The sequence below is a fragment of the Balaenoptera acutorostrata genome, chromosome 16 (assembly GCF_949987535.1).
Source record: "Balaenoptera acutorostrata chromosome 16, mBalAcu1.1, whole genome shotgun sequence".
NCBI classification, from domain to species: domain Eukaryota; kingdom Metazoa; phylum Chordata; class Mammalia; order Artiodactyla; family Balaenopteridae; genus Balaenoptera; species Balaenoptera acutorostrata.
Genome location: NC_080079.1, coordinates 50,425,904 through 50,452,611, shown reverse-complemented (window position 1 = coordinate 50,452,611; position 26,708 = coordinate 50,425,904). Strand labels below are relative to the sequence as shown.

General features: G+C 39.6%; 1 protein-coding gene across 8 annotated transcripts in view; it reads left to right on the top strand.

Annotated features, from left to right (window-relative positions):
• SHLD2 (shieldin complex subunit 2) overlaps positions 1-26,356 on the top strand; it is a 165,824-nt gene extending 139,468 nt beyond the window's left edge. For 7 of the 8 annotated variants that reach the window (XM_057530488.1, XM_057530487.1, XM_028164603.2 and 4 more), the window contains 4 exons: positions 6,046-6,252; positions 19,485-19,713; positions 23,172-23,287; positions 26,004-26,356. In XM_057530488.1, the coding sequence (XP_057386471.1) occupies positions 6,046-6,252; positions 19,485-19,713; positions 23,172-23,287; positions 26,004-26,203 (752 nt within the window). In that variant the 3' untranslated portion in view covers positions 26,204-26,356. Of the gene's footprint in view, positions 1-6,045; positions 6,253-19,484; positions 19,714-23,171; positions 23,288-24,562; positions 24,633-26,003 lie in introns of all 8 variants that reach the window. The other variant, XM_057530489.1, reaches the window with a different exon arrangement.
• Positions 26,357-26,708: the final 352 nt, after the last annotated feature.

Below are 26,708 nucleotides of genomic sequence, written 5' to 3'. Positions count from 1 at the left end.
ATACTGGAGATAACAGAGTCAATGTTTTAGAGAAGAATAATAAGAGACTAATCCCCAACTTGCGTTTTTTAGAAATATGCGTTGTTAGTAGGAATTTGGTATGCCTCATGTGTAGCAAGCATTGGTCACAGTTTAGGTCCTAATGAGGGTGGGCTAGGGACATAAATTACACTTCTTGGGAATTGAGTATGCATAAAATAAGCTATTCAGAACTAAATGCCTTTCCAATGCAATATTCTCCTGAAATCATTTAATAGAAGTCTAATATTTAAAAAATAAAACAGATTACAATAAAGTACTCTCATGACATTACTAATTAAGCACAGAGTAATACAAATGATCTCAACCTTTATAATTATACTTCATGCAAAATCACAGTTATGTCTGCATGGAGGTTTGATATCCGTACCTGCCCTTAATTCATGATTCAAATATAGAATTGTATCACGAATTGTCTCAGTACTGGTCAGTCTCCCTCAGACCTACTAGCTTAGCTCCTTTCTGCTACTTGAACATGCCAGCCTTTTTCCTGCCTTGGGATCTTGAATTTACATGTTTGCCCTGCCTAGAGTGCTTTTTCCTCCAGTTCTCCCACATGGATGGCTCGCCAATTTCATTTCCCCAGAGAGGCCTCACACATGAATATACATAATCACTCCCTATCAGGTCACTCTTTGTTTTTTCTTGGCTGCATTGGGTCTTCGTTGCTGCGAGGGGGCTTTCTCTAGTTGCGGCGAGCGGGGGCTACTCTTCGTTGCGGTGCACGGGCTTCTTATTGCGGTGGCTTCTCTTGTTGCGGAGCACGGGCTCTAGGTGCACGGGCTTCAGTAGTTGTGGCTCGCAGGCTCTAGAGCGCAGGTTCAGTAGTTGTGGAGCACGGGCTTAGCTGCTCCGTGGTATGTGGGATCTTCCTGGACCAGGGCTTGAACCCGTGTTCCCTGCATTGGCAGGCAGATTCTTAACCACTGCGCCACCAGGGAAGATTCTTAACCACTGCGCTACCAGGGAAGTCCCAGGTCACTCTTTGTATAGCACTCATGCCACCTAACACAGACAGATGATCCAGCTTATTTGCTTGCTTGGTAATTAACTAAATTTCCCAGTAGGTTGTAAAGTCTGTGAATAAAAGCACCCTGGCTAGCTTGTTCACCATTGTATCCCCATCACACAGCACTGCCTGTGCTAGTAGATATTTTCTTTATGAATGAATGAAGAATAAAGTACAGATCAGAGGACTTCCCTAGTGGTCCAGTGGTTAAGACTCCGTGCTTCCACTGTAGGGGGCATGGTTTCAGTCCCTGGTCAGGGAACTAAGATCCCGCATGCCCCTCAGCATGGCCAGAAAAAAAACAAAAAAAACAAAACCCAGATCAGGCAGCCATTCAAAGTTCCCACTGTCTTTAAGGAGTAAAAGACTCAAGTTTGAGGAGGAAATAACTTGGCTTGTTTCAAATGATAAGAAAAGAATCACAAAGTTAAAAATGCATGCACATGAAGGTTTTGCATCCATTGGATGTATTAAGAAATTATATTTGAACTTGGACACTGAGGGCTTGTAGTTAAAACTAGAACTCTATCATGGTTAACTTAAACAATTAAGGGGAATATATTGGAAGTATACAGGAGTATGTCATAGTACATAGGACAAGAGTGATGGGTTTCAGGGGGACTTGGAACTAGGAGCTGTAAAGCTTTTTGGGTCCCAGGCACCATCTCCATGGATCTGCTTTATTCATTCAGTCTAGACTTTCCCTGCTTCTCAACCTTATGGAAAGCAGATGGTTACTCTGTAGCTCCTATTTTACTTTTCCTTTTAAGAGACCAGTTCCATTTCTAAATTCCCAGCAAAGAGAATCTGATTGCCTAGATTGAATTTGATTCAGTCAGCTGTGGCCTGGAGGACAGGGTCAAAAAGTAGGCAGTTCCCTGTCGGTCCAGTGGTTAGGACTCTGCACTTCCATTGCAGGGGGTATGGGAACTAAGATCCCTCATGCTGCACTAAGCGGCCAAAAAAAAAAAAGAAAAAAAAGTACCGGTTGGAGTATCTGAGCTTATTTCAGAGGGTGAGGGAACAGTTAAGGGGGTTATTTGTGGTCTGGTAGACACACAAAGATATTCACTATCAAAGATGTGTATGGGGCTTCCCTGGTGGCGCAGTGGTTGAGAGTCTGCCTGCCAATGCAGGGGACATGGGTTCGAGCCCTGGTCTGGGAAGATCCCACATGCCGCGGAGCAGCTGGGCCCGTGAGCCACAATTGCTGAGCCTGCGCATCTGGAGCCTGTGCTCCGCAACAAGAGAGGCCGCGATGGTGAGAGGCCTGCGCACCGCGATGAAGAGTGGTCCCCACTTGCCACAACTAGAGAAAGCCCTCGCACAGAAACGAAGACCCAACACAGTCATAAATAAATAAATAAATAAATAAATAAAAGAACGTGAATTTAAAAAAAAAAAAAAAAGATGTGTATGTTCACTAGCCTGGAGAGGTGTACATTATAGAATATTTAGTTTAAAAAAGTAGGTTATAGGGGCTTCCCTGATGGTGCAGTGGTTGAGAATCTGCCTGCCAATGCAGGGGACACGGGTTCGAGCCCTGGTCTGGGAAGATCCCACATGCTGCGGAGCAACTGGGCCTGTGAGCCACAATTACTGAGCCTGCGCGTCTGGAGCCTGTGCTCCACAACAAGAGAAACCACGACAGTGAGAGGCCCGTGCACTGCGATGAAGAGTGACCCCCGCTCGCCACAAGTAGAGAAAGCCCTCGCACAGAAAACGAAGACCCAACACAGCCATAAATAAATAAATAAATAAAAATTAAAAAAAAAAAGGTAGGTTATAAAACTTCATGTATAATAGGATCCCATTTTAATAAAAGTGGATATATAAGTATGTATATACACATTAAAATATCTGGAAATACAGGGACTTCCCTGGTGGTGCAGTGGTTGAGAATCTGCCTGCCAATGCAGGGGACACAGGTTCGATCCATGGTCTGGGAAGATCCCACATGCCGTGGAGCAACTAAGCCCATGCGCCACTACTACTGAGCCTGCTCTCTAGAGCCTGCGAGCCACAACTGCTGAGCCCGCGTGCCGCAGCTACTGAAGCCTGCGTGCCTAGAGCCCGTGCTCCGCAACAAGAGAAGCCACTGCAACGAGAAGCCCATGCACCGCAACGAAGATTAGCCCCCCATTCACCACAACTAGAGAAAGCCTGTGCGCAGCAAGGAAGACCCAACACAGCCAAAAATAAATTAATAAATTAATTAATTTTTAAAAAATCTGGAAATACAGATACTAAAATGCTAGCAGTGGCTATATCTATATAGTAGTATTATGTGGTTTTTATTTTTTCTTTATACCTTTAGTTTGAATTTTATGCATGTATGGAGTCTGCATTTATTTTTTAAATCTTTTAGTATAAAAAACTTCAAACAGGGACTTCCCTGGTGACACAGTAGTTAAGAATCTGCCTGCCAATGCAGGGGACATGGGTTTGAGCCCTGGTCCAGGAGGATCCCACATGCCGTGGAGCAATTAAGCCTGTGCGCCACAAGTACTGAGCCTGCGCTCTAGAGCCCGTGAGCCACAACTACTGAGCCCATGTGCCACAACTACTGAAGCCCGTGTGCCTAGAGCCCATGCTCCATAACAAGAGAAGCCACCACAATGAGAAGCCTGCACACCGCAACGAAGAGTAGCCCCCGCTCGCCACAACTAGAGAAAGCCTGAGCACAGCAGCGAAGACCCAATGCAGCCAAAAATAAATAAATGAATAAATATATTTTTTTAAAAACTTCAAACATATAGACAGAATACTATAATCAACTGAAGTACCCATTATCCATTTTATTGAAACATGGGCAATCTTATCTTACCTATTACTTTTCTTTTACTGTCTAAATATTTTACAAAAAGTATATTTTATTTTATAATTTAAAAATTAAAGCAAATTTTTTTCCTTTAAAAAGTAGATAATATTTGGAATATCTAGCTAACAATTTGAGAAAAAATAAGAATTAAACTTATACTTTATATTTGTGCCAAAATAAATTCCAGGTGCATTAGAAATTCAAATATTTTAAAAAAGGAGCAATGAGTACTAGAAGAAAATATAAGTGAACTTATTTGGAACCCAAAGACTAGTAGGTTAAATAAAATATAGCAACAAAAAACTGCATTAAAAATCAACTAAAAATCACTATATACAAAATTAAAATGCAAGTGAAAAACCAGAAAAAAATTGCATTTTGTCAGAAAGTAATGCCATATGCAAAAGACAAATACTTGTAAGAATAAATGGGCAATAGATATGAACAGGCAAGTACCCAAAGAGGAAATTAAAGTGGCCAATAAATGTATGAAAATAGTTACTCTTACTAGTAATGGAAGACAGACAAATAAAATAATAATCACAGCTGATTTTTCTCCTAAGAAATCAATAGAGAAGATACGGGGAAATAGCCACTCTCCTAAACTACTGAAGATGTAAATTGGCAAACCTTTCTTTTTCTTTTCTGTTTTTCTAACTGAAGTATAATTGACTTACAGTCTATTAGTTTCAGGGGTAAAACCTTTCTTGAGGACAATTGACAATGCATATGAAAGCCTTAGAATTTGGAATACCTTTGGCCTAACAATTATAATTAATAGGAATTTATCACGGTTGTGCATAAAGATGTAGCTAAAAATATTTTATCACAGTACTATTTATAATAGTGAAAAATAAGAAACATGCCCCAAAAGAGAGGATTACTCTAATAATTTTTAAGATTTTGGTATATCTGTGCAATGACATATTACGTAGTATTTTAAAATAATGTAGAATAATACTTAATGACATGTAAAAATATAGTTGACATAAGTAAAAATCAAACAAATTGAGAACAACTAGATGGCCACTAAAATATTAACTGTGTTTATTTTGAGGTGTTGATTATAGCTGCCATTTATTTCTTTGCTTATCTGTGATTTCTAAGCATGTATTTTATAATAAGGCAAGAAAGCTATTTTAAAATAGTGATTGGTTTTAAGCAACAGCTTGGAATATATATGCTTTAGTTCTTTCTAATGATGCTCTGTCTATACAGATGTATTGACTTGTTTTAAGACTGTCCACAAAAAAAAAGCTGTCCAATGAAAGAAAATGAGGAAGCTGGTAGGGTGTGTGAATTAGATTTATGGCCTGAAGTATGTGGGAAACTAAAAAGACAACTGTCATTAGAAAACTTAGTGCTAAGAGACCTCTTTTTGTTTTGATATAGTTTTAAAGTTGAATCTATTAATATATAGTCTGATTATTTGGCAAGAAGGTCTGTGCTACTGTGGTTCAGAATTATTACTAAGGGAATTAAAAATAGGAGCAACTGAGTCTAAATGCTTTTATTTTTGTTGTGGAAAAATTAGCTAAATAAGAAAACTAAGGGGACTTACCTGGTGGCACAGTGGTTAAGACTCTGCACTCCCAATGCAGTGGGCCCAGGTTCTATCCCTGGTCAGGGAACTAGATCCCACATGCATGCCGCAACTAACAGTTCGTATGTCACAACTAAAGAGCTCTCAAGCTGCAACTAAGGAGCCCATATGCCACAACTAAGGAGCCCGAGAGCCACAACTAAGGAAGCCCACCTGCCTCAACTAAGACCCAGTGCAACTAAATAAATGAATAAATATAAAAGAAAACTAAGGTGTTGAAAAATCAATGAGTAATATTGATTATGGCAGACGTCCATTTCTATGCCATTATTTTAAAATATCTTTTCTGCAGATATCAAAATGTGAGTTTGCTACTTTGAAAAGCAGTTGGTTATGATAAATTATGACTGTTTAGGAGACCAAGTAATCTTTAGAAAAATTTTTGTTAAAATTATCTCTAGCGTTCTTATCTTATTGCCTTAATACAACATTCATATTTTGCCTCTTTATATCCAAATTCCTTAATGTGATGAAAGTTGTATTTAACTGATTTAATCAGGTCAATCTATTTAATCTGATTTTGAGCCTAGATAATTTCCTTTTTGGTAACTTTTTGTTTTTGTTTTGTTTAAGATTGTATTTGGGAATTTAAATATCTTTTTGTTCAGCGCAATTGCATCCTAGAGAACCTAGAATTGCATACGACACCATGGTCATCTTGTGAGTGCCTGTTTGATGATGATATAAGGGCAATTACATTTAAAGCAAAATTTCAAAAAAACACACCCTCCTTTGTGAAGATGTCAGATTTAGCGACACACCTAGAGGATAAGCGTTCAGGTAAGACCTTTATTTATATAAGACATTGCTAGTTTTTTTTTTTTAATAAATTTATTTATTTATTAATTTTTGGCTGCGTTGGGTATTCATTGCTGCGCTCGGGCTTTCTCTAGTTGCGGTGAGCGGGGGCTGCTCTTCGTTGTGGTGCTCGGGCTTCTCATTGCGGTGGCTTCTCTTGTTGTGGAGCACGGGCTCTAGGCACGCGAGATTCAGTAATTGTGGCACACGGGCTCAGTAGTTGTGGCTCGTGGGCTCTGGAGCGCAGGCGCAGTAGTTGTGGCGCATGGGCTTAGTTGCTCCACAGCATGTGAGATCTTCCTGGACCAGGGCTTGAACCCATGTCCCCTGCATTGGCAGGAGGATTCTTAACCACTGCGTCACCAGGGAAGTCCGCTAGTTTTAATATAAGCAAAGAAGCTGCCATTTGTGGGGAAAATGTGTAATTGAATATAAAAGTGAAATATAGATCTCTGTAAGTAGCTGAAACAGATACTGACATCTGCCTAACATTTTGCCTACAATCCTTTGAGGTTAATTTGTAATTATTAGGGATTACCTAAAAATATTTTTTGCATGTAGTTAAAAGCAGCTTATCATTTAATAAGCCAGAAATAGAAAAATGACTGTAGCCAGAATCACTGTTGAGATAAACATTTTATCAAGTTACTAAGCTATCATCTATACATGAGTGTTAAAAGTTAGCATTGATACAGAATTACGGAATTTACTTACTGCTTTGTATAATGTAGTAACATACTTCCTGAACTCAAATATGCGTGTGTGAGTGTGAGTGTGTGTATAAATTTCATTCTCAGAAGCATACTACATGGAAGAATGCCTGATGAATTTTATACACACACTCACACAATTTCCATGAACTAAATATAATTAATTTATTTTGAGTGCAGTAGTAAAAGGAGTATGTTTTAGGTTCAAAATGCTATACACTTTGGAATGAAGAGAGAGTAAAATAGTGAAAATAACTAGATAAACTGCTACAATTTTAGTGGGAAATACTTTTCACTAAATTGCATTCCCAACTACAGAAATGATGCTAAAAAGATGCTAACTCCTGGTTGAAGGCATAACAAATTAAACAGCATTTAAAGCTATAGTTAAGGTTGCTAAATGCCAGTAATGAGTAAATGTCAGTGATTATCAGTTTTGGAAACTAATAGAAAGTTTTCCAGCAGCTACTATAGCAAATGTATTTATTTATTTATTTATTTTTGGCTGCGTTGGGTCTTCGTTGCTGCGTGCGGGCTTTTCTGTTGTCAAGGCAACAGGGGTTACTCTTCGATGTGGTGTGCGGGCTTCTCATTGCTGTGACTTCTCTTGTTGCGGAGCATGGGCTCTAGGTACGCGGGCTTCAGTAGTTGTGGCGCGTGGGCTTAGCATTTGTGGCTTGCGGGCTGTAAAGTGCAGGCTCAGTAGTTAGGGCGCACGGGCCCAGTTGCTCCACAGCATGTGGGATCTTACCAGACCAGGGCTCGAACCCGTGTCCCTTGCACTGGCAGGCGGATTCCCAACCACAGCGCCACCAGGGAAGTCCATAGCAAATGTATTCAGAGGGCAAGTAAGGGTTGAAAAAAATGAGATGTTTCTGCAGGTTTATTGTTAGATAATTTAAGTTTTTTAATGAAGAAGAAAAATTTGGTCAAAAATTTTCCTCAGAATTTGTGTAAGATTACTATATTTGGTGCTTTTATAGGTTGAGTTATTGAGAATAACTCAGGAACTTTGGATCTTGATACTGAATTTTAACTTTATTCTCCAGTCTGCATAAATAATTTTCTGAATTCTTATAGATGGTTTTAGATTTTGTTAAATGCTAAATGTGTTTTAAGTGGACTAAGATTATTTTAACAGTTTTTCTAGTGAAAAGAATCTGGTCCCAAATAAAATAAGTTGAAGCTCCTAAGAGATCACATGCTAAGATTCTCAACTATATTTCTTGGGCTTTTTTACTAGCATGCTATGCCCACTTTTGGTTCATCCACAGAAATGTAAGAGTTGTGTCATATGCAGTTAATAGGATACTTCAGAGTTAGTGGTTTTCTTTTTTTTTTTAATTTAATTATTTATTTATTTTTTGGCTGCATTGGGTCTTCGTCGCTGTGCGTGGGCTTTTCTCTAGTTGCGGAGAGTGGGGTCTACTCTTTGTTGCGGTGAGCGGTCTTCTCATTGTGGTGGCTTCTCTTGTGAAGCACGGGCTTTAGGCACGTGGGCTTCAGTAGTTGTGGCTCACAGGCTGTAGAGCGCAGGCTCAGTAGTTGTGGCACACGTGCTTAGTTGGTACGTGGCATGTGGAATCTTCCCAGACCAGGGCTTGAACCCGTGTCCCCTGCATTGGCAGGCAGGAACCACTGTGTCACCAGGAAAGTCCAGAGTTAGTGCTTTTCAAATGTGATTCAGAGTGTCAGCTTAAAAAAAAAAATTTTTTTTTTTTAAATTGGAATGACCATTCTTAAATTTTTATTTATTTATTTATTTATTTTTGGCTGTGTTGGGTCTTCGTTTCTGTGCGAGGGCTTTCTCTAGTTGTGGCGAGCGAGGGCCACTCTTCATCGCGGTGCGCGGACCTCTCACTATCGTGGCCTCTCTTGCTGCGGAGCACAGGCTCCAGATATGCAGGCTCAGTAGTTGTGGCTCACGGGCCTAGTTGCTCCGCGGCATGTGGGATCTTCCCAGACCAGGGCTCGAACCCGTGTCCCCTGCATTGGCAGGCAGATTCTCAACCACTGCACCACCAGGGAAGCCCTAACAGGGTTTTTGGGGTGTAATTTTCACACAGGAAATTACCCTTTTTTAAAGCATGCACATTCACTTTGGTGAGTTTTGACATGAAACCCATGCAACCGTCACCACAGTCATGAAACAGTCAGCTGTCTCTCTGTAATCTCTTCTGACTCCTCATCCCTGCCCCCGATTTTTCCAGGCAATCAATCTGCTTTCTGTCAGTAGAGATTACTTTGAATTCTCTATGGTTTTATATACATGGACTCATACAGTACATACATTGTTTTGTTTGGCGTCTTTAACTTAGCAAATTCTTTGAGATGTATCTATGTGGTTGTGTGTATCAGTAGTACATATTATATGAATATACTGTGATTTGTTTATCTGTTCAGCTGTGGATGGACATCTGGATTGTTTCCAGTTCTTGGCTATTATAAATAAAGCTTTTATAAACATTCAAATATAAGGCATTACATAGTCTTTCTTTTTTCATGAGTAAATACCTAGGAACTGAGTCAATAGCTGGATTATATGGTAGGCATATGTTTAACTTTTAAAGAAACTGCCAAAAAATAAAAATAAAGAAACTGCCTAACTGTTTTCCAAAGTAGCTGTACCATTTTACATTTCCACCAGCAGTGTATGAGAGTTCTGTTTTTTCCACACCTACCTCAACACTTGGTATGGACATTCTTTTTAATTTTGTTCATTCTAATAGGTGTGTAGTAATGGGTCATTGTGGTTTTAATTTGCATTTCCTTATTGACTGATGGTGTTGAACATCTTTTATGTACTTTATTGCCAACTATATATCTTCTTTGATGAAGTGTCGATTGAAATCTTTTGCCTACCTAAAAAAATTGACTTGATTGTTTTATTGAATTTTGAGAGTGCTTTATGTTCTGGGTAAAAATTATTTTTCTTTCTTTTTTTTTTTTTTTGGCTGTGCTGTGCAGTTTGCAGGATCTCAGTTCCCAGACCAGGGACTGAACCTGGGTCACGGCAGTGAAAGCCCAGAATCCTAACCATTAGGCCACCAGGGAACTCCCTGGGTAAAAATTCTTTATCAACTATAAGCTTTGCAAAAATGTTGCTTGTCTTTTGCTTGCCTTTGTTGTAGTCTTTTACTTGTCTTTTCATTATTTTACCCAGGTCTTTTGAAGAGCACAAGTTTTAAATTTTAATGAAGTCCAGTTTATCCATTTATTCTTGTATGAATTGTGCTTTTGGTGTCATTTCTAGGAAATCTTTGCCTAACCCAATGTCACAAAAATTTATCTCCTACATGTTATTCTAAAAGTTTTAGAGTTTTAGGTTTTAAATTTGGGTTTATGATCTATTTTGAGTTAATTTTGTATATAACGTGAGGTATGGCTTGAAGTTGGGTTTTTTTTGTTTGTTTTTTGCTGTATGACTATCCAGTTGTTCAAGCACTAGTTGTTGAAAAGATTATTCCATTGAATTGCCTTTGCACCTTTGTCAAAATCAGTTGTCCACATGTATGTTCTATTTCTGGACTTTCTTCTGCTTTATTGATCTATTTGTCTATCTTTCCACCAATAGCACACTATTTTGATTACTGAAGTTTTATACTGATAAGTCTTGAAGTCAGATATTATTAGCCTTCCAACTTTGTTCTTTTCAAAGTTGTTTTGGCTGTTCTATAACCTTTGCATTTCCATGTGGATTTTAGAATCAGTTTGTCAATTTCTACAAAAAAAGCCTACTGGGATTTTGATTGGGATTTTGTTGAAGCTATAGATCAATTTGGGGAAGAACTGAAGCATCTTAACACTGAGTTTGCCAATCCATGAACAAGATGTATCTCTCCATTTGTTTAGATCTTCTTTAATTCCTTAGCTGTGTTTTATAGTTTTCAGAGTATAGGACTTTCACATTGTTTGTCAGACATACCCCTAGTTTCTATTTTTATGCTATTATAAATGGTATTTTTAAGAATTTCAGTTTTAATTGTTTATTGGTAATATGTAGAAATACAGTTGATTTTCGTATATTGACCTTGTATTTTGTAACTTTGCTATACCCACTAAACTCAATAGCAACTCTTTGGTGGATTTGGATTTTCTACATAGATGGTCATTTTACTTGTGTTAAGACAGTTTTACTTCTTTCTATCCAGTCTGGATGCCTTTTATTTATTTTTCTTTCCTCGTTACACTTGATAGCTCCTCTAATACAATATTGAAAAAAAGCTGTAAGAGCAAGCACTTTTACCTTGTTTCTGATCTTAGGGAGAAAGCATTTATTCTTTCATTATTAAGTATGATATTGGCTGTATGTTTTTCATAGATGCCTTTATCAGGTTGATGAAGTTCCCTTTTATTCCTAGTTTTCTGAAAAAAAATTGTTTTTTAATTTTTTTAAAAAATTTATTTATTTTTCGCTGTGTTGGGTCTTTGTTGCTGTGTGCAGGCTTTCTCTAGTTGTGGCGAGCAGGGGCTACTCTTTGTTGCAGTGCACGGGCTTCTCATTGCGGTGGCTTCTCTTGTTGCAGAGCATGGACTCTAGGCACGTGGGCTTCAGTAGTTGTGGCACGTGGGCTCAGTAGTTGTGGTGTACGCGGCATGTGGGATCTTCTCGGACCAGGGCTTGAACTCGTGTCCCCTGCATTGGCAGGAGGATTCTTAACCACTGTGCCACCAGGGAAGTCCTGAAAAAAAAATTTTTTTTAAATCAGAAATGGATGTTAGAATTTTTCAAATGCTTTTTTCGCCATCGATTGAGATGATCATAGTTTTTTTCCAATCTTTTAATATAATTAATTACATTGATTGATTTTTGCATATTAAACCAACTTTGCATTTCTGGGTTTTTGTTTTTTTGGCCACGCCATGCACGGCTTGTGAGATCTTAGTTCCCTGACCAGGGGTAGAACCTGGGCCCTTGGCAGTGGAAGCACGGAGACCTAACTGCTGGACCACCAGGGAATTCCCACTAACATCTGTTAATAAGAATTTTTATGTCTGTGTTGTCTGCAGTTTTCTTTTCTTGTAGTAACTGTTACCGAGTCCAAGCTCACTTTGCTCACCGCGTGACAGGCCAGTAAATTGGGAGATGAGGTGTTGAGGCAAGGAATATGACTTTATTTGGAAAGCCAGCAGACCAAGAAGATGGCGGACTAGGGTCCCCAAAAGACCATCTTATCGGGGTCTGGATGCCAGTTTCTTTTATAGAGTCAGAGAGGGAAGTAAAGTAAAAAGGCAAAATAGAGAGGGAGAGGTGGCGAGGAAGTAAAGTAAAAAGGTCCATCAGTCTTGCAAAACATCTCCTGGAATGGCCAGCCTCAGTGAGGGGATGTGCTAATTTCTTCTTTCTTGCAGCCATTCACAGGCGGGCAGGGTTCCCTGAGGCAGGCCATTATATATGATTATAATAACAAAAGCAACGAAAAGCAAAGGTTAAAGTCAAAGAAACAGATCCAACATGGAGTCCCATTTAGCTCTTCCCTGTTACATATCTTTTTCCGGTTTTGGTGTTAGAGCAATGCCCTTAGAATGAGTTGGTATGTAGTTTTTCCTCTTCAGTTTTCTGGAAGAGTTTGTTTAGAATTAGATTGATTTCTTCTGTACGTGTTTGGTAGAACTCAGGGAAGCCATCTGGGCCTGAAGTTTTCTTTGTTGGAAGGTTTAACTGCAAATTAAATTTACTTAATAGATATAGGGCTATTCTGGTTATCTCTTTCTTCTTGAGTGAGCTTTGGTAGTTTGTATCTTTCAAGAAATCTGTTCATTTCATCTAGGTTGTTGGCACAACAACAGCAACAACAATTTATTGGCATAAAGTTATAATATTCTCTTATTATCCTTTTTGATATATGTAGAATCTATAGTAATATTTGTAACAGGGAAGAGGTAAATCGGACTCAACGTTGGACCTGTTTGACTTTAACCTTTGCTTTTCGTTGCTTTTGTTATTATAATCATACATAATGGCCTGCCTCAGGGAACCCTGCCCACCTGTGAATGGCTGCAAGAAAGAAGAAACTAACACATCCCCTCACCAAGGCTTGGTCATTACAGGAGATGTTTTGCCAGACTGATGGCCCTTTTACTTTACTTCCTCACCGCCTCTCCCTCTCTGATTGTATAAAAGAAACTGGCATCCAGACCCAGAAAAGATGGTTTTTCAGAGACACTATTCTGCCATCTTCTCCGTCTGCCGGCTTTCTGAATAAAGTCGTATTCCTTGCCTCAACTCCTGGTCTCCAATTCATTGGCCTGTCTGGTGGTGAACAGAGCAAGCTTGGACTCGTAACAGTATTACCTGATATTGCTAATTTGTGTCCTCTCTCTTTTTTTTTACTGATCATTTTCGCTAGAGTTTTACCAATTTTATTAATCTTCTCAAATAACTACCTTTTATATTCATTAATTTTTCTCTGTTTTTCTATTTTCTATTCCATTGATTTCTTGTCTGATCTTTATTTTTCCTTTCTTCTGCTTTCTTGGGTTTCACTTTTTTACCTTTCTTAAGGTGGAAATTGAGGTCGTTGATATGAGACTTTTTTTTTTCCAATGTAGGAGTTTAGTGCCATAAATTTTCCTCCAAGTAGAGCTTCTAAGTTCTCTATCCAGTGCACTATGGATTACAAGATTTTCCACTCTAGCTGGTGGGAAAATACACTACTCCCAGCTCTGTGCAAGCTTCAGTGATTGTTCCCAGTAATCCTTTTCCATGGTTCTTTCCTTGACCTCTGGTCACATGTATTGGTCAATACTCAGTCGAATTCTCCAAGGGGTGGACCCTCTGCATTTCTCCAGAGTTCTCCCTCTGCACTTCTCCAGAGTTCTCTCTCTTTGCAGCTCTCATCTATCTAGTGCTCTGCCCTGAGAACTCCAGCCATACTAGCCTTCCAGACTCAAAGCTCTGTCTCCTCTCAACTCAGGGAAACCACCAGTCTCTGCCTGGGTACCCTTTCCTTCACCACAGCCAGGAAACTCTCTTTGTAAGCTGGGGCAGTCACCAGGCTTACATCTTTTGCTTCTCATCTGTTAGGGATCACTGTCCTTTGTTGTCTGATATCTGATGTCTTGAGAATTGTTGTGTCATACATTTTGTTTGGTTTTTAGTTGTTTCAAGTGTCTGAACTATTTTTATACACAACACTTCTGACATCAAATGTATGGGGTTTTTTTGTTTGTTTTTTTGTTTTTGTTTTTTTCACACCAATAGCCATTTCTCTAACTCTGAACACCAACTCGGTGTCCTACAGTTCAATATTGATGCTACCTGCTTGGAGTTAGTATCAGACTCCACAGGTTTAAGAGCTCAGTCCCACAGGACTGTCCTCACTCCAGACGCCAGTCTCAAGTATTAGGTACCCCGGGTACCCTTCTGTCTGACTTGGCTACAAAGTTGGGAGTTCCCACAGCCCTCCCCACTTTCAGGCTCAGTAATTTGCTAGAACTGCTCACAGAACTCAGGAACTCTCTTTGTTTACATACCAGTTTATTATAAAGGATACAACTCAGGAACAGCCAAATGGAAGAGATACATAGGGCAAGGTACAGGGGAAGGGGCGTGGAGCGTCCATGCCCTCTCCAGGTGCACCAACCTCCCAGCATCTCAATGTGTTCATCAATCCAGAGGCTCCTTGAACCCTGTTTAAGGTTTTTAATCAAGGTCTCATCGTGTAGGTGTTATTGATGAAATCATTGCCCATTGGTGATTAGCTCAATCTCCAGCCCCTTTCCCCTCTGCAGAGGTCAGTGGGTAGGGCTGAAAGTTCTAACCATCTAATCTGCCTTGGTTCTTTTGGTGACCAGCCCCCATCCTGAAGCTACCTATGGGCCCCAGTCACCAGTCATCTCATTAGCAAAGAAAGGTACTCTTATCACTCTGGGAGATTTCCAAGAGTTTTTGGAGCTGTGTGCTAGGAACTAAGGACAAAGACCGAATATTTACCTTTTATTATATCACAAGGTAGGAGCATAAATCCAGTCGCTTACTCTACCTTGGCCAAATGCCAGGTTAAAATTTTACAAGTTGTGTTAATTCAGGTATGTGTGTTTGAATATTTTCCAAGATGTGATTATAGGTTAGCATTATTACATTATAAAACTAAGCTAAGGAGAATGCAAGTAGAAAACAAAAACAACAACACCTCTCAAAATATCCACCTTTTAATTGAATACAGAGATTTATTCTCAGAGAAGAACTCCATATACCCACTTCTACATGGAAACATTTATTGATATTGTGACCAAACGCAAGTTCGTGTGCCAGATGCACAGTGAGGCCAAACAAACCAAAATGTCAGAGTTCGGAGCAGAGAAAGGTTTATTGCAGGGCCAAGCAAGGAGAATGGGCAGCTCATGTTCAAAAAATCCCAACTCCCTGGTGGTTTTCAGGGAGAAGTCTTATGGGCAGTATTTGGGGTGAGAGATGCAGGGTGGTGCTCTGGGAATCTGTGTGCTCAGCCTGAAGTTACCATCCTCCACTTGGGTTGGGGCCTTAGTTCCTGCAGAAGAGCTCAAAGATACTGTTATGTATATTCCATGAGAAGGAACCAGGACCCTGCCCCACTGCTGTACTATTGTTTCTTGACTTCTTCTCCCTTGTTTCTGCATCTCCTCCCTTCGTTGATTAGCAGCTGTTTGAATCTGCTCTTCGGAACTCAGGGAAGATCAAGGAGGCTGAATGAAGCCTATTTCCTACAAACAAGAAATGAGGACACAGAAAGGATTTGTACCTGGGAGAGCCCCACAGGGTCCTACTCTGTTTCAATACTAACAGTTAAGTTAAATTAATAATACTTCTGGAAAATAAACACAGATGATAGAAAATTTACAAATTTTTATATCAAACAAAATTTTGATACAACTTTCAAAAATGGAAGTAAGTGGCTATAGAAACTCTAGATTTATACTAGTTGGTGAAATCTTGGGTAGTGTTGTAGTGCCATGTAAATTTCTAACCCAGTTTCATATTTATATGTCCTTCCTGTCCCCGCCCCCCACCCCCAAAGCCCCACAGGCTTGTGGAGCTGGTCACTGCAAGAAGAATGCCATAGGCAGTAGAGGGGCTACATTTAATTTGGTGCCACAGAGAAGTCTACTCTGTTATCTACCTTTTACATAAAACAACTACTTGCTGGGATTGGAGACCTAGAATTAGATTTTAAAATAAAAATAAACAATATTATGGACAACAACAAATTAGGTGGCTACAGTTTTGATGATTAATGGTACTAAGTATATAAACTCACCAATTTGGGGAATGAGGCTGGGAATTGGGACTATTCTTGCAAACCCTGGAGATGTACTCCCCAGTGGGAAACCATGCAAAAACTTCGTGCTGTTATAGTCAGTCCCTGGTTGTGAAACTGAGCCAGGACCCTGCGGGGCCTTCCCAGGTACAAAAAACTTTCTGTGTCCCCAGTTTCTTATTTGCAGGATAAAGGCTTCAGCCTCCTAGACTTTCCTGAATACCGAAGAGTAGATTCCAACAGTGACTAACCAGGGAAGTAAGGGAATGCAGAAACAAAGAAGGAGCAGTCAAGAAATCATAGTGCAACTATTAAAGCAGGATCCTGGTTCCTGCTCAAGTAATATACATAACAGAAGTTTTGAGTTCTTCTGCAGGAACTAAGGCCCCCCACACTGGTGGAAGATGGTTAACTACATGCTGAGACCCCAGACTGGTTGAAATCAGAAGTCTGATGATTGACAATCCTGGAACACCGCCCTGTTACCTCACCGTTAACCAATCAGGAGAAAGTCACACCCTGCAGCCCTCATCCCGAATTTTGCGCAGCAAAACTTCTCCCTAAACAAGTTCCTAACGCATAGCATAGGTAACTATATTTAATATCCTGTGATAAACCATATGGAAAAGACAGTATGCAAGTAAACGACTCCAGGTACACATTTTTTTTTTATTTTTATAAATTTATTTTATTTATTTATTTTTGGCTGCACTGGGTCTGCGTTGCTGCGCACGGGCTTTCTCTAGTTGCAGCGAGCAGGGGCTGCTCTTCGTTGCAGTGCGCGGGCTTCTCATCATCGTGGCTTCTTGTTGCGGAGCATGGGCTCTAGGCACGTGGGCTTCGGTAGTTGTGGCTCCTGGGCTCTAGAGCACAAGCTCAGTAGTTGTGGCGCACGGGCTTAGTTGCTCCACAGCATGTGGGATCTTCCCGGCCCAGGGCTCGAACCCATGACCCCTGCGTTGGCAGGCGGATTCTTAACCACTGTGCCACCAGGGAAGCCTGTAGAGGCTGTAGAGCAGAGATTGGCACACTGTAAATCAACTATATTTCAATAAAAACAAAAACAAAAACACTTCTCCCTGAAAACCATCAGGGAGTTTGGATTTTTTGAGCGTGAGCTGCTCATTCTCCTTGCTTGGCCCTGCAGTAAACCTTTCTCTGCTCCAAACTCTAACATTTCAGGTTGTTTAGCCTCAGTATACACTGGGCACCCGAACTTGTGTTTGGTAACAGTATCCTGTGTTCACAGAGGCCCTTTTAGCTATTTTCAGTCTCTTGATGTTTAGCTATGAGGGTGGAATTCATAGTTTTTATCATTGTTTATGTGTTTTTAAGACAGACATGGGGAGAGCATGTGGAAATACAAGCAATGTTTTTCTAACCTATTTCATAGTTAAATAAAAGGCAGGAGAAAGGGAGATTAACAGGGGGAATTTCCCAAGAGGGTCTGCTTCCTTAGTAAAAGCCAGAGGGGTTGAGGCTGTGCCTGCCTCCTTGTAAAGAAATGAAGATTCTGGGAATTCTCTGGCGGTCCAGTGGTTAGGACCATGCTTTCACTGCAGTGGCCTGGGTTCAATTCCTGGTCGGGAACTAAGATCCCTCAAGCTGCGTGGTGCAGCCAAAAATAGAAAAAAAAAGAAGGAAGGGAGGAGGGGAGGAAGGAGGGAAGGGAGGAGGGGAGGAAGGAAGGAAGTATCCTGCCATCAGCAGAATATCAGTGCCCAGCAGGCCGTGAACCCCTTGAAAGCGGTATCCACATTCATCATGAACTTTTAATTCAAGAGTTGTGTAAATTTACAAAATGTTAGCAATTATATTAACATTCTTCTAAAATTATTGGGACTTCCCTGGTGGTCCAGTGATTAAGAATCCGCCTTCCAATGCAGAGGACGAGGGTTCGATCCCTGGTCAGGGAACTAAGATCCCACATGCCGTGGGGCAACTAAGTCCACACGCCGCAAGTACTGAGCCTGCACACTCTGGATCCTGCGCGCCACAACTAGAGAGAAGCCCACGTGCTGCAACGAAGAGCCCATGCACCGCAACGAAAGACCCTGCATGCCACAACGAAGATCCCGCATGCTGCAACTAAGACCCAACGCAGCCACATAAATAAATAAATAAATATTAAAAAAACAAAAAACATAGGTGAGCTATGCTTTAATAAAAATAAAATTACTGAGTTATTTCATTAAATAATTTCTTAGTGATTCATCATGTCTATGGAAAGGCGTGATGAAGAGTCTGCTATAGTTTATTAGGTATGCTGACCGCTACACACCCTTGTAATTTGTGTAGAGATATATGACATGATTGGAAGAGATGATGAAACAACCTTCAGGCACTAAAAGACTGAAGCAAACTGAAGGGCTTAGGAATAGGAAAGTCGCCATTAATGAGACCCCTGCAGAGATTACCAGGAAAGGGAACAGGACACTGAATGATGAGTTCTTGACCCGGAGTGTGCTAAAAGGATGAAGAGGAGCAAATTCAAAGCCTTAAAAAAGGCTTTAAACTGAACATGGAGAGGAAAAGAGAAGGTTGCTCAGATAAACTCATCAATCTCACTAGTATACAGTAAGGCAAAGATAAATTAGAAAAAAAGAATGTCTGGCAGATAAGAGATACTCAGTATTTGTTGAATGGGTGAGTGCATGAGCCAGTGAGTAGTGAATGAACATGCTTGAGGTGTCTGGTGAGTCACACAGAAAACATTTAGTACATGAGGACCCTCAGGGCTCACGTGGCTATGTAACCAACACCCAGTGTGTGGATGATGATGGATGGGAAATTGAAAAAAAAGTTTAAAAAGATGGTAAGCTAGTGGTGTATTATTTTTGGGCAAAGTAGAGAATAGAAGAATTACTGACCTCCTGTTTGACTTTTGATGATGATTAATTAAAAAGGAAGAAGAGATGGCATGTTAGTTTCAAGTGTTTAAAGGGATTTCTCCTAAAAAAGATTAAACTGATTTTTCATGATTCCAGAGGACAGGGAGGAAGAAAACATCCACCTTTTCAGCCAAATAAGCCAAATAAATCTTTAAGTTGCAGGCAGATCACCCCTTACACTCTAGAGTAAATACGGAAGTCCTACGTGAGTGAGACTGTCTAGGAAAAGAGTAGATAAGACCAAGAACAAGACCTCGGTGTATCCTTTACTATAAGTAACTGTGAATCAACTGTATAGTTAACCATGTTTGTAAATTAAAGTTATGGTTTTGGCCTCCTAATTTGTGATATTTCTTTCTGTTTGTCTTTTACAGGAGTGATTCTAATCAAAGCCCAGATTTTAGAGCTAGTGTTTCCCGTTACAGCATCTCTGAAGATAGCTCTAAATGCTCACAGTTCTCTGAAGATTATTTTTTCTTCGCTTCCCAATATTGTATATACTGGCTGTGCAAAATGTGGATTGGAACTAGAAACAGATGAGAACAAGATCTACAAACAATGTTTTAGCTGCTTGCCATTTACCATGAAGAAAAAATACTATAGGTAAGGCAACTAAGCAAGCCAGCGGGGTGGAAAATGTTTAATATTATAGGACTGGAAGTGACCAAAAAATTTCATATATCAACTCTTTCTAATGAGAACTAACTAGAGCTAATCCAAGAGAATAAATTTTTCCTCCTGAGTGATAAATAGCTATTTATGAAAGCAGAAATTGCCCAGTAATCATAATAGGAATTTTTAAAAAGCAGTAATTGGGAGATTTTATTGTCTTTAAGCAGCTATACTGAAGAAGACTTTTACTTGGTTTACATTTTTAACCAAGTCTAAATGGCTCATAAGAAACTCATTTCCCCACCTTAACATATTTTTGGAATTTAAAGGTTAAAAGTAATTATATGACCTAACCTCTGAGTTATGGAAGCTAGTAAGGTGTTTAACCTTTCTGTATCTCAGTTTCCCCAACTTCATATTAGAAATTAAGGATAGCAGACTAGCACTCAGTGTTTTATTCTCTTTTCTATTTCTAAATACTGCAATATCTAAAAACCGTATGCAAATATATTCAGCATGTTATCATGGAATACTTTAAGAAAATTTACAGAAGCTTAGTCCATAAGCCTTATTTCCCTTTACATATATTTATGTTTGTTATAAATAAGTAAATGAACTTTGCTCTTACTTTGAAAGTTGCTTGTCTGGAAAAGAAAATTGGATTCAGATGCATGGTCCCCTCCCTTCGCCTCCCCCAAGTCCATTCTCCACAGCTGACAGAGTGACCACTCCCTTCCTTTAAAACCTTTCCAGAGTTTCCCATCACACTCGCCTCTGTGGTCTCATCTGCTGTACTCCTTGCCTTGCTCAAAGGGCTGCAGCTGTACCGGCCTTCTTTCAGTTCTTTAGACACTCTGACTTTTTCCTCCTTAGGACTTTCTCACATGCTCTTTTCTCTGCCTGACTCCACGAGGCTGGCTCCTTCGTGTCTTAGTTCAGTAGCCCTTCATCAGAGAGGCCTTCTTAGTCACCTCCTTTGTTCTCTGTTAGAGTGCCCTGTGTGTGTACCTGGAGTCGTTTACTTGCATACTGTCTTCTAAAAAACATCGTTACTGAGATATAATTCACATCCCATCAAATTAAGCCATCTAAAATGTATGATTCCATGGCTTTAATATATTCACAGGCTTGTGCGACTGTTACCACAATCAATTTTAGGTCATTTTCATCTCCCCCTCCCCCAAAGCCCCATACCCATAGCAGTCACTTATTCTCCCCTCCCACCAACTCATAGCATCCACTAGTCGAATTTCTGGCTCTATAGATATGCTTGTTTTGGACATTTCATATAAATAATCATACAATGTGCAGTCCTTTGTGACTTAACTTTTTCTTAACATGTTTCAAGTTTCATCCATATTGTAGCATGTATCAGTACTTCATTTTTTTTTATTGCCACATAATATGGATATGCCACATTTTATTTATCCATTCATCAACTGATGGATATTTGGATTGTCCCCACTTTTTGGCTATTATAAATAATACTGCTCCGAACATTCATGTACAAAATTTTGTGTGGACATGTTTTCATTTCTCTTGGATGTATACTCAGGAGTAGAGTTGCTAGGTTGTATGGTAACTTTTTGTTCCTTTTGAGGAACTGCCAAACTGTTTTCCAAAGCTGCTGCACAATTTTACAGTCTCACCAGCAATGTATGAGGGTTGCAGTTTCTCCATGTCCTTGCCAACACTTTTTATTATCTGTTTTTCTTTTTGTTGCTTGTGCTTTTCAAGCAACATAAAGAAACATCGTATCTAAGAAAAGTATCATTCCTAAGCCAAGATCATGGAGGTTTACTCCTATATTTTCTTCTAAGAATTTTATAGCTTTAGCTCTTATGTATAGGTCCATGATCTATTTTGAGTTAATTTCTGTATGTGGTATAAGGAAGGGGTCCAACTTCATTCTTTTACATGTGGATATTTAGTTGTCCCAGTACAGTTGGTTGAAAAGACTATTCTATCCCCATTGAATCATCTTGCCACCATTGTTGAAAAGCTTATTGTCTTTCTATCCTATTAAGCTCTTAAGTTCCTTGAGTGAAGGAACCAGATCTGTCTTATTCACTAGTGTATACCCAGTGCTTAGCACACTGCATGGTACAAGATATCGAGTATGTATTTGTTGAAATAAAGAATGGAGGAAGAGAGATAGCCTGGGGAAAGAGTATAGAGTGTAAAAGAGGAAAGAAACTAGAATCATCATGTGGATAAAGGGGGAAGTAAGTTTTTAGAGGGAAAATCAGTAGTCATGTTTTAGCTGTTACACGAAATTCCCCTATACTAGTGAGTCTTCCTAAATTCTGTTCTCAGTTTACTATTCCCCGCCCCCCCGGGTATATGTATTTAATTCAAGCTTTATAATTTAGATTCAGCATGAATCACAATAAATGGATCATCAGCAGAGTTACTAATAGAAAAATTATCATTGCCATCACCAGAAACATAGATTTTAATTCGTGTACAATCATTACCAATTTTATCTCCAGAAATAACATCAAAATATGTACCAGGAGGAAGACCAGTTTGCAAAGTTAAAGATAATGCCCAATCATCATTGTTAAAGACAGTGAATCCTCTGTTTCCTCTTCCAAAAGTTACTTGGTTGCTACCATTGTGTTTGTAAAAGGTTGGCCGTCAACTACATTACGGAACACAACCATGTTCCTTATTTGACACCATTGATGTTCACAGACCCAGTCATTGCCACAAGTAGTATCTGGATTTCAATTTATTTTTTAATAATGTATTTTTAAAAGAGGTATATCCCTGTCTTTAAAAGTATATAGATAGAATAATATTATCCATATCGTTTTGTTCATATTGTTTGTTCCTTAGAGTGTATCATGGCATTCCTCTCCTAATAGCACTTATAAATCTTCCTCGTTCATTTTAACAGTCACATAATATTCCATTGCATATGGAATATTATGGTACTGAATACTATTGGTACTGAAAACTATGGTACTGAAAACTATTTACCTAGTTCCTTGTTTATTGACATGCAAAACAGTTTGTTTGTTTGTTTGTTTTTTATTTTTTTATTTTATTTATTTATTTATTTTTTAAAACAGTTTGTTTTTGATGAGAAAGAATCCAGTGGAAAAAAATAACTTGAAATTGTGATTGTGAAATACATGATTATCATCTTTATTTTATTTCTAGAAATAATTTACACAGTAGTGTAAAATAATGTCTTCTTACATTAGTATCTGAAAATTTTAAATGAAATAAATAAAATTTATTAATTTATCACTTGAAACTCTTTTTTAAAAACAAAAAGCCCTTCTTTTATTTCTGGGATGTTTCAGGATATCCTAGAGTTGTTTTAGGAATTAAAATTAACCCTGCATAAAAACCCAGTGATTTTTGAAATTATATTGCATTTAAACATTTCTTTAATTGAAAATCTTTTTGAGGGTCCTGTGCTGTTTACTCTTTTGTAGGCCAGCTTTAATGACCATAGTTGATGGAATATATAAGGTTTGCGTCCATGTAGGATCAAAGCTGATAGAGAAGATTCTTCTCAACATTTCTCCTGACTGGCTCAACAGAGTTATAGGTAAGATATCAACACGCCATCAAGAGGTTGTCCTTGGTGAAACCATTCATTTCAGGAGTGTAGATAGTATACTGGAACAGAAGGAACACTATACTGTAAATTAAGAGGGTTTTTTTGTCAGTATATAAGCAGAAGGATAATTTAGCTGAAGTGAAACACAAGACTATACACACTACTATATATAAAATAGATAATCAACAAGGACCTACCTGGTGTCCAACACCAGGACCTTAGTTTTATAATAGTTAAGTAAATGAATGTGCGACACTATATAAACATATAAAGATTGTCCAGTGTCGGTGGTGCGGATATGTAGGATCTTCAGCTCTGATGATAGGTCTAGTCAGTGGCTAACAACAAAGTGAAGATGACCCATTTGTCAGATGCTCAAACTCCATCCTTTTCTCATTAGTCTTAGACTCTCTAAGCAGATGAGTTAATCTGGTTCAATTGATTGCTCTGTCTGTTAATAGTGGATTATTTTTTCTGGCTTTCATTTTTGCTTGAATGCTGAACATTGCATATAGAACAATACAGACTGAGGTAAACAGTATTTGTACCTGAAGTGGGCATGCCTGTTTTCCTAGACCTTTACTGGGGGTCGGGGGTGGGCAGAGTAGTTAATCTTGTCAGACCATGAGTTGGATTTGAGTTTTTTATTGTTTTGGTTACCTTCCGGTCACCACTCGCTTCCAGTTATCTAGCATTATGTATGCTCATGGTACGGAGTGGTTCTCCAGAGAGTTTTCCCTACTATTCCTGCTTCACCAATCAGCTTTAACCCTTCACTCTGTACCTGGGCCTCAGAGAGAGTTTCTCTTCATGTTCTTGTACCTCCCCAGGTTGTACAAGCTCTATTCATTGTCATTTGGTGCATCCCAGCCTGGAGGGAAGGGCAGGAGTGATTCTCTTTGATTCTGGTCCAGCCTTAGTCTTACACAGGCTCTGTGTGTCTGGGTCTTGGATCTGGTGCTTTCTCAGTGACCCTGCCCCTCCTGCCAAGTCAGCCAAGCTCTGCCTTGTGTCTTTGGTGGGTATCTTTGTGTGCTCCTGCCCCTCTCTCAGCAGCAGGGCACCGCTAATGGTCTTGATCCAGGGTGGTTTTCTACCCCTCCCCCAGGGATAGAGGGATTTTCCTTTCACCTTTCCTCCATCTTCATCCTCACCATCTGTATCTTGGGGCAGTAGGACTTGAGGTCTTCCTCCAGCAGTTTAAGGCTTTTATTCCTTAAGGGAGACGTCCTGAGTGGTGTTTTGTGCTTTTCCTCCTGGCAGCTTCTCCCCTTTCCCAGGCCTTCACCATAGCTGGAAGCTTCCTCTGATGTCTTGACCTGCATCCAGCCTTGTGAGTACCTGGTGAAGATAAGAAGAGCACGTGCCCCCTTGTCTTTGACGCTGGTCTACGCTTGGCTTTTAGCAGTTCATTGAAACTTTAAGCACATTCTTCATTCTTGCTTGTTTGGTGGACTGTCTTCTTTCTGAGCTCAGCCCCAGGTAAACCCGTGCTCCTGTCCTGTCTCTCCTTACACTGCAGTCTTCTTGGCAGCTGTACAATCTTGGCTCACTTACAGGTCCAAGAAGATTGTGATTTTGTAGTTTGTTCAGCTTTTTCTAATAATTGTTAGGGTAGGAGCCACACTCTTCCCAGTATTCTGCATCCTAATCGGAAGTCTCTCTGTTTTTTTAATTCACTTTCTTTATTAATTTTCATTCTTTCCACTGTTTTCATGCCTTTTCTCACTGTTCTTTGTTTATTTTCAGTCTTGTCTTTTCATTTTTTGCACAGTGGCAGTTAGTCTTTATTTCTCAGAGAAGCATCGTTCTCATATACAGTATAGACCTGTGTTTTGCCCATTCCTGAGACAATTAAAGTCCTCCTTCTTGGCATTAATTAAATTGTATCCATAAGTGAAGATGTGGGCACCGTTATAAAGTGTTCATCAGATCATTCAGATTATCACTAACCTTGATTTTTTTTTTTAGCTTATCAAAGTGAAAATTCAAAAATTTTAAGTGTTGTACAGAATTCTCACACCTCCAGGAATATGTCATGGGCCCTCCAGGAGTCTGTAGACTCAATCCAAGAAAGGCTGGTGGTGTTGGTTAGGGAACCAGTAGAGTGAGCATAGTCAGTGATGCCTTGGCTGTCTAGTGTTGAGCAACTTGCTAAATGACTTGATTGGATGTCCTCAAAAAATGAGAGGAAGCATATAGGACAAATGCAGAATACAATGACATATCCACCTAGAATCTTAGTATTTGTATATATTATCAAGATTTGATATTAAGTAACCAACTTAGAGTCCTGTTATATAAACAATAAATATGTGTATATGTAACTGTGATAAGAGCTATAGACTAGATAAATATAAGAGTACTTTTCTGATATGGACATGCCCTTTTTGTTACAGGCTTAATTTAGGAAAAGATTAATCTCAGTTCTTCCCTCAATTGTTTGAAGAAGCCAGGGGCTGTACCATAATAGGAAACACCATCAGTCTGAACAGTGCATTACTTGTGCCTTCTCTCCAGATCAGCAGGAATTGTGCCTCATCATTCTAGAGTAACCTGTGACTAGAAAGAGAGGGGGTAGAAAGAGACATTTACAGTGGGTTTGGGACTTGAGAAACCAAGGAAAACAATGAACCCTTCAATGTGAGCATGTCCACACCCCTGGAAGGGATGCTAAGAGCCCTTCATGTTTCCTCTTCCTCAGCCCCTCCCTCAGACGTCACCTATGACCTGGTCGCCGCAGACCTGCTCCATGCCTTGCTGGCGGGCAGTGGGGCACCTTGTGTCCTGAAGGTGCAGAGCCTCTTTGTGTTAGATGAAAACAGCTACCCACTACAACAGGATTTCTCCCTCCTGGATTTTTATCCTGACGACATGAAGCACGGGTCCCATGCCCTTCTCTAAGACCAGAGGAAGAAACTGCAGGCACTTCAAGGAAGAGCACTGAAATGATTTGTCTTTTGAAATGAATGACAGGGCTTTTGCTCGGGGTTTTAAAATAAGTATATTTTATAAAGAGAGTTGTGTTAAAGGTATTAATTAAAACTTTTTTTTCCCTGAGAAAATTCTGTGAGGTTTTTTGTTTGTTTTTCGGTCTTTCCCTTTTTTGCTTCTAGAAAAATGATCTAGCAATGAAGGCAACATGCAGCAGTTCATTAGGATTAAAGGCTCTCTCCATTTAGTCCCTGCTCCATTCCAGGCACTCTCCTAAGTACTAGGACACGGACCTGAGGCATTTCCTCAGGAATTGCTTTTCTGCTATGGTCACAAACTCTAAGTGCTTTCCTTACTCCTACGTTAATAAACCATAGACATGACATGATTTCCTTGATTATAACTATACATGACTATGGATTAGTTCATAATAAGCCTATGTTTAGACAAGTTCCAGACGAGCATGTCTTTCGAT